Below are 13,747 nucleotides of genomic sequence, written 5' to 3' on the forward strand. Positions count from 1 at the left end.
GCATACCTAAATTCTCCCCTATTTCTAGTGAAATCCGTAGACTTCACTGGTTGCCAGTGAGACAACGAGTACACTTCAAATTCATGTGCCTCGTTTTTAAGTTACTTCAGAACGAGGGACCACGCTATCTACAGGACCAACTTCAATGGTATTTACCAACTAGGCCTTTACGCTCATCAGCTCAAAAACTGGTGAGAGTACCACCAGTGAAAAAAGCCCGCTGGGGCGGGAAAAGCTTTGTGGTGGGCGCAGCAAAACTGTGAAATCAGCTTCCCCTTTATCTGAGGAGTTGCACGGATTTGCTACCATTCAGAAAAATGCTTAAAACTTGGTTGTTCTAGAATCACCTCTTTTCCGTGCAACTCTTTTCTCCTTCCCTCAGGATAGCAGATAGCGCAAGGACACCCACGGGTAACAGACGCGCTCTATAAATAAATTTACATAACATAACATAACATAATATCAGCATAACTGCCTGCAAGCTTTAGCATAGTGTAGGAAAAATCTACAATCAAAGCATATTGCCTTTAATACATGCTTGTCTTAATATATTATTCGGACCTACTGGTTTTGTCATTTAATATATAAAATAGATCAAACCTATGGAATCTTTTTCCAAACAAACCAATAAGGCATTACAGCCTTTACTATTGGTTTGTCACCATAATCAACACTGCCTATGGAATTGTACATATGCTGATAACCATCATTCATATAGGCATAATCTTGCAAATATGTATACAATTCCAGATGGCAAAGCAATATACTTTCTCTGCCAAGAGTTCCTAACAAGACTTATCACTGTGCAAGTCTTCTACTCCATGGTTTGTCAGAGAGGGGAACCAACATTAAAATCTTTTCCTGCTACAATAATGTGTGCGATTCAACTTAACATAATATCAGTCTATATACTTTCACAATGTCTAATAACAATCCACCTTTTAAGGCCTATAAGCTTTTCACAATACATACATCAGGCCTACTGCCTTTTTCATAACTTTCCATAATAAATCGATTAGGTCTATAGCCTTGGATATTGACTTGTCATCATAACCAACTCGGGCCTACTGTATGGAGAGTAAGTGTTCCCAAAAGGCAAAAAGTGCAAGACAAATACTCTTTTTAGTGCCAGCCCACAACTTCTGCTGTAGTCCAGAATTTCATCATATAGGAGGAGCCAAAATCCCCCCCCTCTCCTAGTTGTGCTTATCAAAATCTTTATCTGTGGATCACATAAGGTCTGACAACAGCTGTACTGTCTGTGCTGTCATATTAGACCTAAAAAAAAGTTCTCTTTAACCAGTCCTTCATCTATAACAATCGCCATCATTAGGTGTCGCAGAATGTTCTTTATATGACGATGCCAGCTTGGGTTTTGAGACGTATTGTGACATAATCTCACTGAATCACTTGCTCTTTTAAGGGAGTTGATAAATTGGGTCCAGTCAATGTTGAGGAGGTTGTTATGCTTAAAAGGGCACTCGTGTGAGTCTTTCTAGCCCTTGAAAAAAAGTCCTAGCCTATCTTGCACAAATCCTGCATTGGAAGAGTTGTTTTGCTGGGGGCTCACACTACGAATGTTATGGTTGGTTCAGTTAAGGTGCATTAGTCAGTTACATCCAGTGGTCGAAGTGGGCGGTATCGGAAGGGCAAACGTGCCCATACTTTTTTAATATAAGGAAAAGAGTTGCGCTACTTTCTGTTAAAAGATAACCGTCCCGGGACAGTTAATTCTGAGCTGAAATGCTTCAACTGAAGTGCAAGGCAGGGAGTCTCCTGTGCTGTGAAACCGAAGGCAAACAGACAGGTTAGCAGTCCTTCTTGCCAGGGTGCCTGCTTGCCTGAAAGAAATGCAAATGTGCACAACGGGTCCATCTGCAAGTGTAAACGGTGCTCCTAAGCCGGTATAGGCTTTAATTAATGGAATCACTCAACGCTTCCTGAGGAGACAGATTTATTCTTTTTGAGTGGTACTGGAAAGCAGTTACCAGCTGAGCTGTGAACTGTGTGCTTTTTAAAGGGTTATAAAACATGCCCCTGCCCCGCAGGGGTTGCAGGGGTCTGTGTCAGGGCTCCTAACTATTCTCCACTACTCCAACCAGGATCCAGTTCTATGGCTCTCTGGTTACAGACACAGACCTCTGCAGTGCATTAACTAATAGAGGTTTCATTAAGTATGATAGTGTATTTCCCACAGATTAACCTGCATGTATTTTACATTTAACCCCTTGGGCGCGGCCGCGATTCTGCGCCTGTGCGGCACTTTTATTGAGTGGGCGGGTTCATGACGGCCCCCAGCCGTCATCAGCACACACCCACCGTGATGCATGACGGACGGGGGCCGTCATCAGCATGGAAGGGGTTAAACTGTTATTTAATATGTACATACCTGAAGGTGAAAGAACAGAAAAAGTTGTGTTTATTTAGCCACGCCTTTGACCCCGCACATATTGTGCACAGCATCACAGTTCCCTTACTTTTTTTAATGCACTTCGACCTCTGGTTGCATCACGTATAGAATTTGATTAGGATGGGGGGGGGGGTTCTGTCTGGCAGTATTCATTCAAGTTTTCTGGTAAAGGAAGGTGCATTGTTGGGGCTGCGGAGGGATCCCATTGTGTTCTGTCTGACGGTTATGGCTACGGAATCTTTGCAGCGCATTTTGGAGATCACGTTGCTGTTCCAGCATGTGACTGATTTTGTTTAAAGTTGTTGAATAGGTGGAAGGTTACAGTACATTAACTGCTGAAAATATATTAGCTTGAGGAACGCAGGCAGAGCCTTTCCGGGGTATCATTGTCGGTACTCTTAGGGGTCAGGAAAGAGGCACGCATCACAGGCGCATGGGGTAACCGTAGTACTTGATGTATGGGAGGGCGAGCTTTATGGCCACAGGTGGAGTTGTGTGGCGAGTGAATTTTCTTCCGCAGAACTCACTGTGAATAAAGTTACCTATAATCACCTGAGAGAGTGGGAGGCTATGTGTCAGTGCCAGGATAGTGAGGCACTGTGTGTGGGATGTGGTCCGACAAGGTGCCTTGAGAGAGCTGAGAGGTGTGTGCCATGAATGGAGGACATCTTGAAATTCTGTAAGCTATGACCAGGGTTCTTTGACAGAGCTATGGGGATTGATCATGGACAGTCCCACATTTTACTCTGATAAATTCAGATGAGGGTCACGGGCAGTGGCGGCTGGCATGGATCGGAGTGAAAAAAATATTACACTCACCTCTACACGGGCACCGTCTCGCCTCCGTTGTCTCTCCTCTGATTCTCTTCCTGATGAGTCCCGGAAGCAGCAAGCACAGAGGCTCCCTTAAGCCAATCAAGATGCTGCTGTCACCAGCATGACAGCAGCATTATGATTGGTCTGAGCGTTGTGGTTCAGTGTTCAGACAGGGAGTGGGAGCCTTTGCATGTTCTCCACCCAAGCTGTGCAATACAGTCGGATGGAGAACAGGCTAAGTGCGCATGACTGTTTGGCTAGCCCAAGATGGCCGACCAAACTGTCATGCGCACTGAGAGTGTACCCACCACTACTCCCTGCTCTAAATTGCCCAAACCCTCCCTAGCCCAAAAAATAAAATGATAATAACAATAATTATCATTTTATTTGTCCTTTTTTGCAGTGGGACGATGCTCCTCTGCCTTAGTGGGGGAGCTGCCGCGGTAATGGGAGGTAGACCGGGTACACCATCAGTGGCCAGGTGGGGAGCAGAGGTCAGACCCTGATACGCCCAGGTCAGAGGAAGGGGTCAGTCCCTGGACAGATGTGCGTTGTCAGCCCCATATGTTCAGTCTATCGTCGAACCATTACGTTAATGGCGCAGTTGGTCGTGTTGGGCACAGTTCATGCACTAGGAGGTGGGCATGTATGCACTTTACATTTTAAGATTGTTTCAGGATGTCTGCTTTTCTGTTCACTTGCTCATCACTCCTTTTCTCCTCTCTCTGTGCTACGCTGCCTCCTTACTGGCTGGATCTGTGATTCTTCTGTAAGTAAAAGGATTTCCGTGCCAACTGGTCTCCTGAGGGATGGGAGTGCCAGGCACTCTGAGAGAGTAACAACAGCATGAGGGCAGGGATGGGTTTGGCACGTTCTCATTGGCCTTTGTGAGTGTCATGGAGATAAAATTGCCAAATTTAAAAATTGCTAAAACTGCATTGCCATTTCTTTGGGTCTGATCAGCAGAACATTTTAAAAAGCCTGAGATATGATCAGTTGATTCTATCCTGACAGAATTTGTGCTGCTATTATATATTTGGCATCCTTATGCGTGGCAAGTAAACATGGAATACAGCACTCACTTTGTGGGAGGATCTAGCTATCCAAAGCTTGGCTCTAAACGGGTGTGTACAAAGCTGAAGTTTTTTCTTAGCAAACTTCTTGAAGTTTTCGCAAAATTGACTCCGCCCCCTCTCTACCATGCACTCTCCACTCCACTTTTCAAGTGAAGGGAGCAGTATGCCTCGCTGTAAGGAGGGCCAAGGACACCAATCCCTTCCTGCCTTGCCGTATCAGCATAACCTCTGACCCGGAAATGCCATTTTGTTTCATATTTGCAGATGATCCTTTTGAAGCAACAAAAAGCAAAACGAGTGAAGACATCGCCCAGGCCTCCCGATACCTCCCAGCATACTCGCCAGACTCCTACTACCACTCAGAGTCGGACTACTGGACTTGTCGGAGCTCACCGAAGGGTAAGCAAAGCAAGATAGTAACTACTAGCCGGTACCACAGCCAGGTGAGGGCAGTAGCGGCTCCTTGGGTCGCTGCAACGCCGATTTGGTGTTGCAGCGCACACAATATAATTCTTTTATTTATTTATTTATATACACAACTCCGTTGGGCCGCATTCTGGAGTTTACTACCCCCCACCCTGTCCTCCCCTGCCCCACCGCCCAGCAGCACTTGGTGAGGGGCAGAAAGCAAATTTACTCAATTCAACATTGTGCGTCTCGGTGATAGAAAGAGGTGATACGTGAGTAAATCCCATAGTAATCAAAATGAGGGGAGAGGCTTTTGAGCAATGAGGAATGATGACCACTGCTCAGTCTGTCCCTTCACCTCTGATCGGTGACCATTAGCATACACTGCACATCACACAAATTATGCTTCAAATTATCTTAATAAGGACTGCAATCGGTCCTTATTATTGAAACAAGAGGAATCAGATACTTTTGTATAAAAAGGCCCATGTTAAAATATGTTAAAGCACATATCCTTTGTCTTAAGAGAATCATTTGCTCTGAATTGAAATACTCCAACTACCATGATACTAGGTATATGCTAAGTCAAATCACACTACAACATTATGCCCAAAGAGAGGGGCACAGGGATAGGAGGATCCCAGGCATGTGAGCATGTAGTCCACATATGGTTAATCGAAAAAGACAGGTATTCATTCAGCTTCTTGCAGAACTCAAGAACTGAGGAGGATCTCTAATGTGCTGTGGGAGTTCGTATAAGTGCAATGTAGGACAATAAGCGCCCTCCTACTTTGCCTCTATGGATGCGCGGAGTGTGTGCGAATGAGAGTGAGGATGAGCGTAGGTGCCTGGCTGGCTGGTGGAAGTGTATTCAGCTGTTAATCTATGCTGGTCCAGCGTTGTGCAAGGCTTTGTATTTGTGCATGAAGAGTTTGAATTGGCTACGTTTGTGAATGGAGTGCCAGTGGATCTCTCTAAGGTGAAGCAAGATATGGGTGCGGAGTGCGAGGTTGAGTCTTGCAGTTGCATTCTGCATGGTCTGGAGTATGTGTGTGAGTTGCTTGCTGATTCTAGCTTAGGATGCACTGCCAGAGTCAAGTATGCTCATGAGGAGTGCCTGAGTAACAGCTCGTCCAGGGTTCTGTTGCACCCATTTAAAGTTTTTTCAGCACATGCGTAGGATGTGGAAGCAGGCAGTGTGCACTCTGTTGACATGCTGTCATGTTGAGCTTGTCATCCAGGTTGATGCCTAGGTTTCTTGTGTGGTCTGTGGGTATAGGTGGTGGTGCTAGCTCATTAAGCCACCAGGTGGTGTCCAGTGAGGAGGTCTAACTTCCGAACACTAGTACTTCTTTCTTATCTGAGTTGAGTTTCAGGCAGTTTGCTCTCACCATTCTGCTACCATAATCATGCAGTTGGTGAAGTTGGTTCTGGTGGTGTTAGTTTTGTACTTCAGGGAGAGGATGAGATGGGTGTTGTCACCGTAGGAGAGGATATTGATGCCTTGGGACCAGATGGTGTGACCGTGTGGTGTCATGTAGATGTTGAACAGGGTGGGGCTGGGGACGATCCCTGGGGGACTCCACTGATCAGTTTCTTGAACTCTGATGTGAAGAGTGGCTTTCTGGCTTTTTGGGTTCTTCTCATGAGGAAAAAGCAGATCCATTTGAGTGCTGGTCCTTGATCTCGTGGTGTCTTCTGATGAGTATGTTATGGAATTTATTGCTCCACAGAGATCAAGCAAGATGAGGGCCACTGTCTCCACTCGGTCCAAGATGGTCTGGATGTCATCAGTGGCTGCGATGAAGGCTGTTTTGGTCCTGTGGTTTTGTTTGAATCCTGATTGGGTGTTGTCCAGCAGGTGGTGTAATTCGAGGTGGCTTGTGAGTTGCTTGTTAATGGCCTTTTCTATCACTTTAGCTGGGAAAGGGAGCAAGGAGATCAGGTAGAAGTTACTCTGCTGGTTTGGGTCAGCTGGCGGTTTCTTGAGAAGGCTGTTGAAAGCTGTGCGCTTTTAGTCTTCAGGAAGCATGGCAGATGTGATGGAGGTGTCGATGATGTGGGTGAGGATGGTGCTGATTAGATCGGCTCCCAGTTATAACTGTGGTGAGGGCAAGGGTCTGTAGGGGCTCCTGAGTGGATAGACTTCATGATCTTTGCTCTGTCTTCCCTGGTGAGAATTTCCCATTTGGTTGTCTTGGTTAGTGATGGGCAGGCAGGTAATGGGCACGCCAGGGGTTGGTTGGTGTGTGAAGTTGCTGTAGGTCAGCTGCACTACCTAGTTGGGGTCCGGTGCACTGGGAAGAGTGTTCTGGTAAATCCAGAGTAGGCTAGAAGCACACTACAAACAACACAACATGCTCTTTACAGTTAATTTTGAACAGTTAAAAACATGCACAAGAACAAGAAAGTCTGCTTCAAATACAAAGGTGTTTCTGTTTTTTTGTCTGACCTGGGGGTATGGTACAAGCAAAGAGAGTCTTGAGGGGGATCAATTCTATGCCAAGGTCAATGTACTTTAATAAAAATGAATATATATCAAGTACGCTTATAATGTTATGAAACATTTGCTTAACTTTCTGCACAGTGCATGCATGTATTAATGTAACAGCAGTGATTAATACAACCACACTACAGCGAAGTCCTTGTGTTCGAAAGTGATTTCTAGTTCTCAGACACAGTGAATACTGGTATAAATTAAGCACTGAAAATAGCTGTGGCCAGTTGATGAAGAAAAAATACTCCCTAGAACAGCCCAATGCAGCTACATGATGTGGAAGTGGTCGGGCCTTGTTACAGATTGCGGCATCCGACTGTATGAAAAGATGTTAGATAATAATACAGACATTATATAATAATACAGCCATCTTCTGCCTGGCCGTGTATCGGGGGGATTCAGACAGAGTACCACCCAATGCAGTCTACTAGGGGGCTGTGTTCAAGCCCTTGTACACCCTTTTCCATTTGTATCTTAGTACATCCAGCTTTAGCCAGGTAAAGTGTGACGATTGGATCAATCCTTGCCTCCTCTGGACCACCCCCCTCCACCTCTGCACCATCTCATACTCACCCAGCCGTCATTGTCTTCACCCTAAGCAAGAGCCTCTTTCAAAAGCTGATGGTGATCAAACACTTTCTTCCATTTCATAGCACACTGGATATTGACTATATTTTAAAATGCTTTTTAGGAGAACATTTATATTTGACTGTGTTTGATGACTGATCTAAGATCCTGTGTCTAGTCTGACTCTCAGGTTTCTTCTGGTTTGAGCACAGTTACTTCAGGCTCAAATGATACATTTTTATTTGTAGATTTGATTATTTGTTAATCCACATGGCATTGTCACAGGTACATTTTTCTGGGGGCCAGCTCATTGAAGAGCCGGGGTACCAGTCAAATGATCAGTGGGTTCATCCTGATCTAGTACTCTGTAGAGTTTGCTGTTGAGCTTCCAGAATTGGTCACCCCATATTTAAACCCCCCCGTCGTCACTGTGGAGATCGGAGAACGTATAGCACATAGTGCCCCACAGACGCAACAGGCATGTGTGCCCACTTCGTGCACACCAGATGCTATAGTATTACCGAAGGGGCAGCAGATGCTTGTGCGTTCCCTTCTGTATTACTGATAGAGCTTGTGCACTATAGTGCCAGCTTCATCTTCAGATGTATTGCCTCATCTGCATGGGCTGTGGCCCCCATGCAAATGAGGGTATCACTTTGTGTCAGTGCCGGTACTGTATTCTGTTCTGTGAGTAAACTCAGAGGAATATAGGCCCCTAGGAGGCACAGTAACTGTATGTCTCAAAAAAGTGGCTCACTGTCCTTGCGCCACCTGAGGGCAGCCCTCTGGAGTTGCTGCAGGCAGGTGGTGTCACTCATCGCGTCTGCCTTCTAGGAGACCTCTCTCCCCTCTAAGGGAGAGAATATGGCCAAACGGCTAGGGCGGTCGACCTCGGAGCTGGTGAACTGAGTTCGAGTATCGGCAGGGACGCTCAACATTCTGTGATTTTGGGCAAATCACTTAATCTCCACATTCCTAACAAAAATGAATGTGTGTCCATATGTAATGTAGCTGGTGCTCATGTAAAGCGCTCTGATACCTCTGGGTCTAGTTAGAGCTGTGTAACACCCCCCCTCCTCCCCCCCCAAAGTGCAGGCAGCATGCTGTCTGCAGTGTCAAACATGGAGTAACTAGTAAACAGCTGCTGTGCATTTCACTGAATGCGCTCACCCAAAGGTAGGCGTGAGTTTGCAGCTGCCCTGGCTGCAGTGCTCTAATTGTAATAGGGCACACTGTTCCTGATTACACCCAGTGCATCTGTGCCCCCTATTTGTAATATGGGCCTTGATGTTCATATGAATTATGAAAAACCAATAATAATCCTGAAGGCTTTATTTTGTTTGTTTTTTGGAGCGATTTGCACGGTAATGCCTACAGGCCACTTTATACTTGCGAGCAGCATTTTAGTGTAGGTGTGATTATCTACTTGGTGGCATTGATATGCCATGCTCTTGGCATGTATTTGGTCTTCAGGAATGGCCACAGTGTCCCGAACTTGGCAGTTTTCTTTTGATGTGCCTTCTCAATGGGTTTGTCCTGTTGAGCTGAGAGTGTAATGTAACTCATCTCAACTTTCACTATATTAATTCACAACTAATCCTTTTTGGGATCCTGTGTAGCGTGCTACTCACCGAAAAGTGCTTTGACGCTTCATCAGAGGTAATAAGTGCTATATAAATAAAGGTACAATCCAACACATTAAAACAACTGTTTTCACTTTTCATATCTTCCCCATTGTAGTAGATATCAGGGTTCTGCTTCTGTTTATTTTCCTGGTAAGCAGTGTTTCCAAAGCCATTTAATATCAGACTGGCACAGGCGCCTGTTTTTTGTGCTTTGATTCTTTGTATAGGTAACATTTTATAAAACTCATTAAGAATATAAAAAAAATTGTCAGGACCCTTAACGACTGCACCGCTCCAAGTAGCCAAGAGAATCCAATTCAAATAACACTGCATACTCCACGTAGGCCCTCATTATGAGGGCCTTGGTTTTTAAAGTCATAATGATTGCATCAATAAAATGCGACAGCGGAGTGTTCAGAGTTTATCAGATGCTCTATTATGCCCTATTACGAGCTTTGCCCGTAAAATGTGGCATAACGTGAAGTTTGGTGCTTAGCTATCAAAATCCGTATGCTCCGGTAATAACCAGGTATTTTTCGCCTTTTGAATTCCTACAGAATTGATCTGCAAAATGTAACTGTGAATGCGTTTTTTATTGCACCTGGTATGTTCAGGGTACAACAAAAAAGGCTAAATTGATAGTTCCAAGTTACCAGGAGTTTCCGCTCATGTTGGAAATTATAGTTACACTTGTAATGGGGGCCTAAGTATTCTGTGGAGAAATTCCCTGAATTACTTTAATGGAAATGGCACAGGTCTGGGGATGAAAGAAACATGTAGGGTGCGGGTGGAAGCAATAAGAAAAGTGGGAGAGGCTGAGCAACATGGAGGGCGTAGGTGGGGTGAAGAAACCGTGGGGCAGGTGGGAGAGGTACACAGCACGGGGACAAACAGCATCATGAGGGTAAGAAGCATACAAGCAAGAAAGCAAGGGGGAGAGAGTCACACGAGGTTGAGTATAATGTGGAGGGTCAGGGAGAACTATTCGGGTGAGAGACAGAAATATGGTGTGCAGCATACAGGGAAGAGTAGTAAACAAGGGGGACAGCTAGAATACACCCACATTATTATGTTTAATGACAGAAAAAAGTAATATCTGAAAAGTAAGCACAAAACGGACACAAGTAATAAGTCCATGCTCCATGGGAGGGACGTTCACAAGATGAGGAAGAAAGCCTTCACATGTTAATGAATAAAAAAGCAAGATAATGAGAGTGACAGTAAAGCCGACCAATGGTAAGCAATGCGCGGGCTCTGAGCCAGATACAAGCTGGCAACAGGTCTTTTCACGACTGAGACTGCTTGCACAGGTGAAAAGCAGAGGAGCAAACAAGACAAGTTCTCCACGTTTCACCTGTGAAAGTAATTATTTTAATTTTTAAGATGCACCAGTGCTGCACAATGATGCAGACTGGCGACTACGGCCTGAATTCCTTCCCAGAGATAATGAGGGAAGTTAGAAAGCAGCCCCAAGCACTGTCTCAGTAAAATTACATTTTATTTTAAAAGCTGCTACCACACACAAACAGTGTTTGGGTCCTGCACACCAACTTCCTTCACACTGAGTGATGTCACTGTGCCCCTTGAGCACTGTGATGTCACAAATGACTTGTAATTCACATGTAAGAAAGTTTAGAACCCAGTACCAAAAGCACCTGGTATAAGAAAATATAATACAATATATTTCATTATATTTTAGGGAGATCACATTTTATAAGTAAATATTTATTTATTTATTTATTTATTTATTTACGCAACTTTTATAGCGCGACAAATACCCGAAGGTGTCTCGGCGCTGTGGAGCAAGAAAGGTTCATCATCATACCGTCTTCTCACTGGTTAAACAGCCATGTTTTCAGAAGCCTACAGAAACTAATCAGATTCGGAGGGCCTTTAATGGCAGTTGGCAGGAGATTCCAAAGTTTTGGAGTGGCCACGAGAAAGCGCCTATCGCCCCAGGTGACTGATCTTGTAAGTGGCACCGGCAGAAGACTGGTATTGGCCGATCTTAGTTGCCTTCTGGGGGTATAGAGCTGAAAAGCTTCGATCAAGAATCTGGGTCCTGTGCCATGTATGGCCTTATAAGCAATGCAGAGAGCCTTGAATTTAACGCGGCTCTCAACTCTCAGCCAGTGAAGCTGACGAATACCAGAGGTGGTAGATTTGCGGCGAGGGATGTTGAGGAGAATCCTAGCAGCCGCGTTCTGAATAGATTGCAGCTTCATGATGACACGCTTCTGAGTGTGGAGGAAGAGAGCGTTCCCATAATCTATTTTTGAGAAGACTAAGGTAGAGACCAGAGTCTTCCCAGCTGACGGAGGGAGATAAGGTAGCAGCTTCTTGATCTTTTTCAAGATGTAGAATGAAGATGACACAACCTTATTGACATGGAGGTCAAAGACCAGCTTGTTGTCGAAAATCACTCCCAGGTTTCTGGCTTTTTCCACTGGGACAGGTGGATGGCCGAGCTTATCTGGCCACCAACCGAGGGACCATTCAGGGGAGAGTTTTCCGAAGGTCATGATCTCGGTCTTGTCCGAGTTAAGCCTGAGGCAATTCAAGGCCATCCAAGTGCTAACCTCGAGCATAGCTTTCTGGAAGTTGGCTGCTACAGTAAGGCCGTCCTTATGGATACCCAGCACCAGCTGGGTATCATCTGCATACGATGTTAACTGTATCCCATAGGCCTTTATTATCCTCGCTAAGTCCGCTACATAGATGTTAAAGAGCATGGGACTTAGCGAGAAGCCTTGTGGGACTCCACAAGGGAGTGCAGAGATGGGAGAGTAAAAGTCTCCGAGCCTTACTGTAATATTTCCAATCCATTATATAATCCTGACAATTTATGGCAGCTTTTGGCATTTCAGGACTTGTAGTTTGGACTTTCCACTTGTAGTTATTCTCCTACTTTTCCTAGCCTGCGAGGTACTGCTTGTAATATTATCGCTGAAGAAGTTACAGATGACAATTGTCCACTTGTCAGCTTAGTTAATGAAGATACTCTAGTCAAGTCAAGTACTGAAGAGGAGTGGGGTTACAAATTGGTCATTCCCCATGAATGGCAGTGAGGTAATCTCTCTGGGTTTCTCTTGCAGCGCCTCGAGCTCGCAGATTTTCTTCTGGCGGTGAAGAAGATGGATTTGACCGAAGTTTGCACAAAGTAAGTCAAATTTATTACACATTACACATAACCTCCCAAGGGCCTTTGAAAAAAAGACAGTGAGGTGCTGAGGTAGGACATTGTTAGGATTAATTCCTATTGTCTATAAAAAGGCTGTCTCAATTATGTTTGCAATTGTAGACAAGCACACCCTCATATATATTGTGCTCACTAAAAATTAGTAAACCAAACTGTGGGACAGAGACAATATACCCCACTGGTTGGATTAGTCCTCCACACAAAGCCACCATGAGTAACAGTAGCAGCTGTCATTGTTGTCAGGGCAAGGGAATTTTGTGCTGCATATGCAGAGGTAGTATGAGTGAATGAATGAATGCATGAATAAATGTACTTCTGTAACCCACGCTACATTGCGTGCCTGAACGCATGAAACAGCAAAGAGGGAATTTACGATCTCATGATAAGTCATTGGTAAAGTCCATGTGTGGCTCTGTGTCCAATTCTGGGGGCCATATTTGAAGTATTGAATGCCATTATGGTGGAATCCAGAGGCGCCATTACCAGGAATTAATGTAGGAAAAAGACAAAGAGCGACAAAGAAGGCATCTAGTCTGGGTGTGAATGCTTACTTAAAAAGAATATAAATCAAAGTATTACAATCTGTGCGGCCCAAAAGAGAGGCACAAGAGGAAAAATAAAATAAAAAGGCATGTACATGCTACTGCGATACAACTCTAGTGGAGGAGGTGAGCCCATTCCAGTAAATTTGTGGTTCGGAAAAAAGTTGTTAAAAGTTGCTGTTTTATAATTTGCCTACTTTTCTCCACTAATTTTGTGAATATTTTTTATCATTTTTGTGCAGTTCATGAAGTCAAAAAATCAGTTGGAAAATCAGCTATAAAATAGGTTTATGACAATGTGTTAAATTAGTGAATTCAACCTAAGTTATAAAGCTACACTGCTGTGGAGAAGTAACAACTTGGCACAAGGAAGTATATCCCTGAAACATTTCAGTATACTCAAAGACCATGCTTGTGGTAACTAGGGGTGGGTGAAAGTCTCATAATTCTGTGTAGCAAAATCATGCTGAATTACTTAAAAATTCCAAAAGATTACACTTGAATTGCACAAGAATAGTAATTCTGTGTTTAGCGCTAGATCTTATAGAAAAAATGTCCCCTTCCATCCAAAATGGATGGAAGGATTCATTATGAGCTAAGAAAGGGC

The 13,747-nt window shown here is 44.4% G+C and overlaps 1 protein-coding gene across 1 annotated transcript in view; it reads left to right on the forward strand.

Moving 5' to 3' along the window:
• The window catches only part of LOC147703053 (actin-binding LIM protein 3-like), a 181,107-nt gene that overhangs the window by 115,986 nt on the left and 51,374 nt on the right, over positions 1-13,747 (forward strand). The window contains exons 5-6 of the mRNA XM_086929469.1: positions 4,567-4,701; positions 12,495-12,559. Of these exons, the coding sequence (XP_086785595.1) occupies positions 4,567-4,701; positions 12,495-12,559 (200 nt within the window). The remainder of the gene's footprint in view (positions 1-4,566; positions 4,702-12,494; positions 12,560-13,747) is intronic.

This window comes from Lissotriton vulgaris, chromosome 7 (genome assembly GCF_964263255.1).
Source record: "Lissotriton vulgaris chromosome 7, aLisVul1.2, whole genome shotgun sequence".
NCBI lineage: Eukaryota > Metazoa > Chordata > Amphibia > Caudata > Salamandridae > Lissotriton > Lissotriton vulgaris.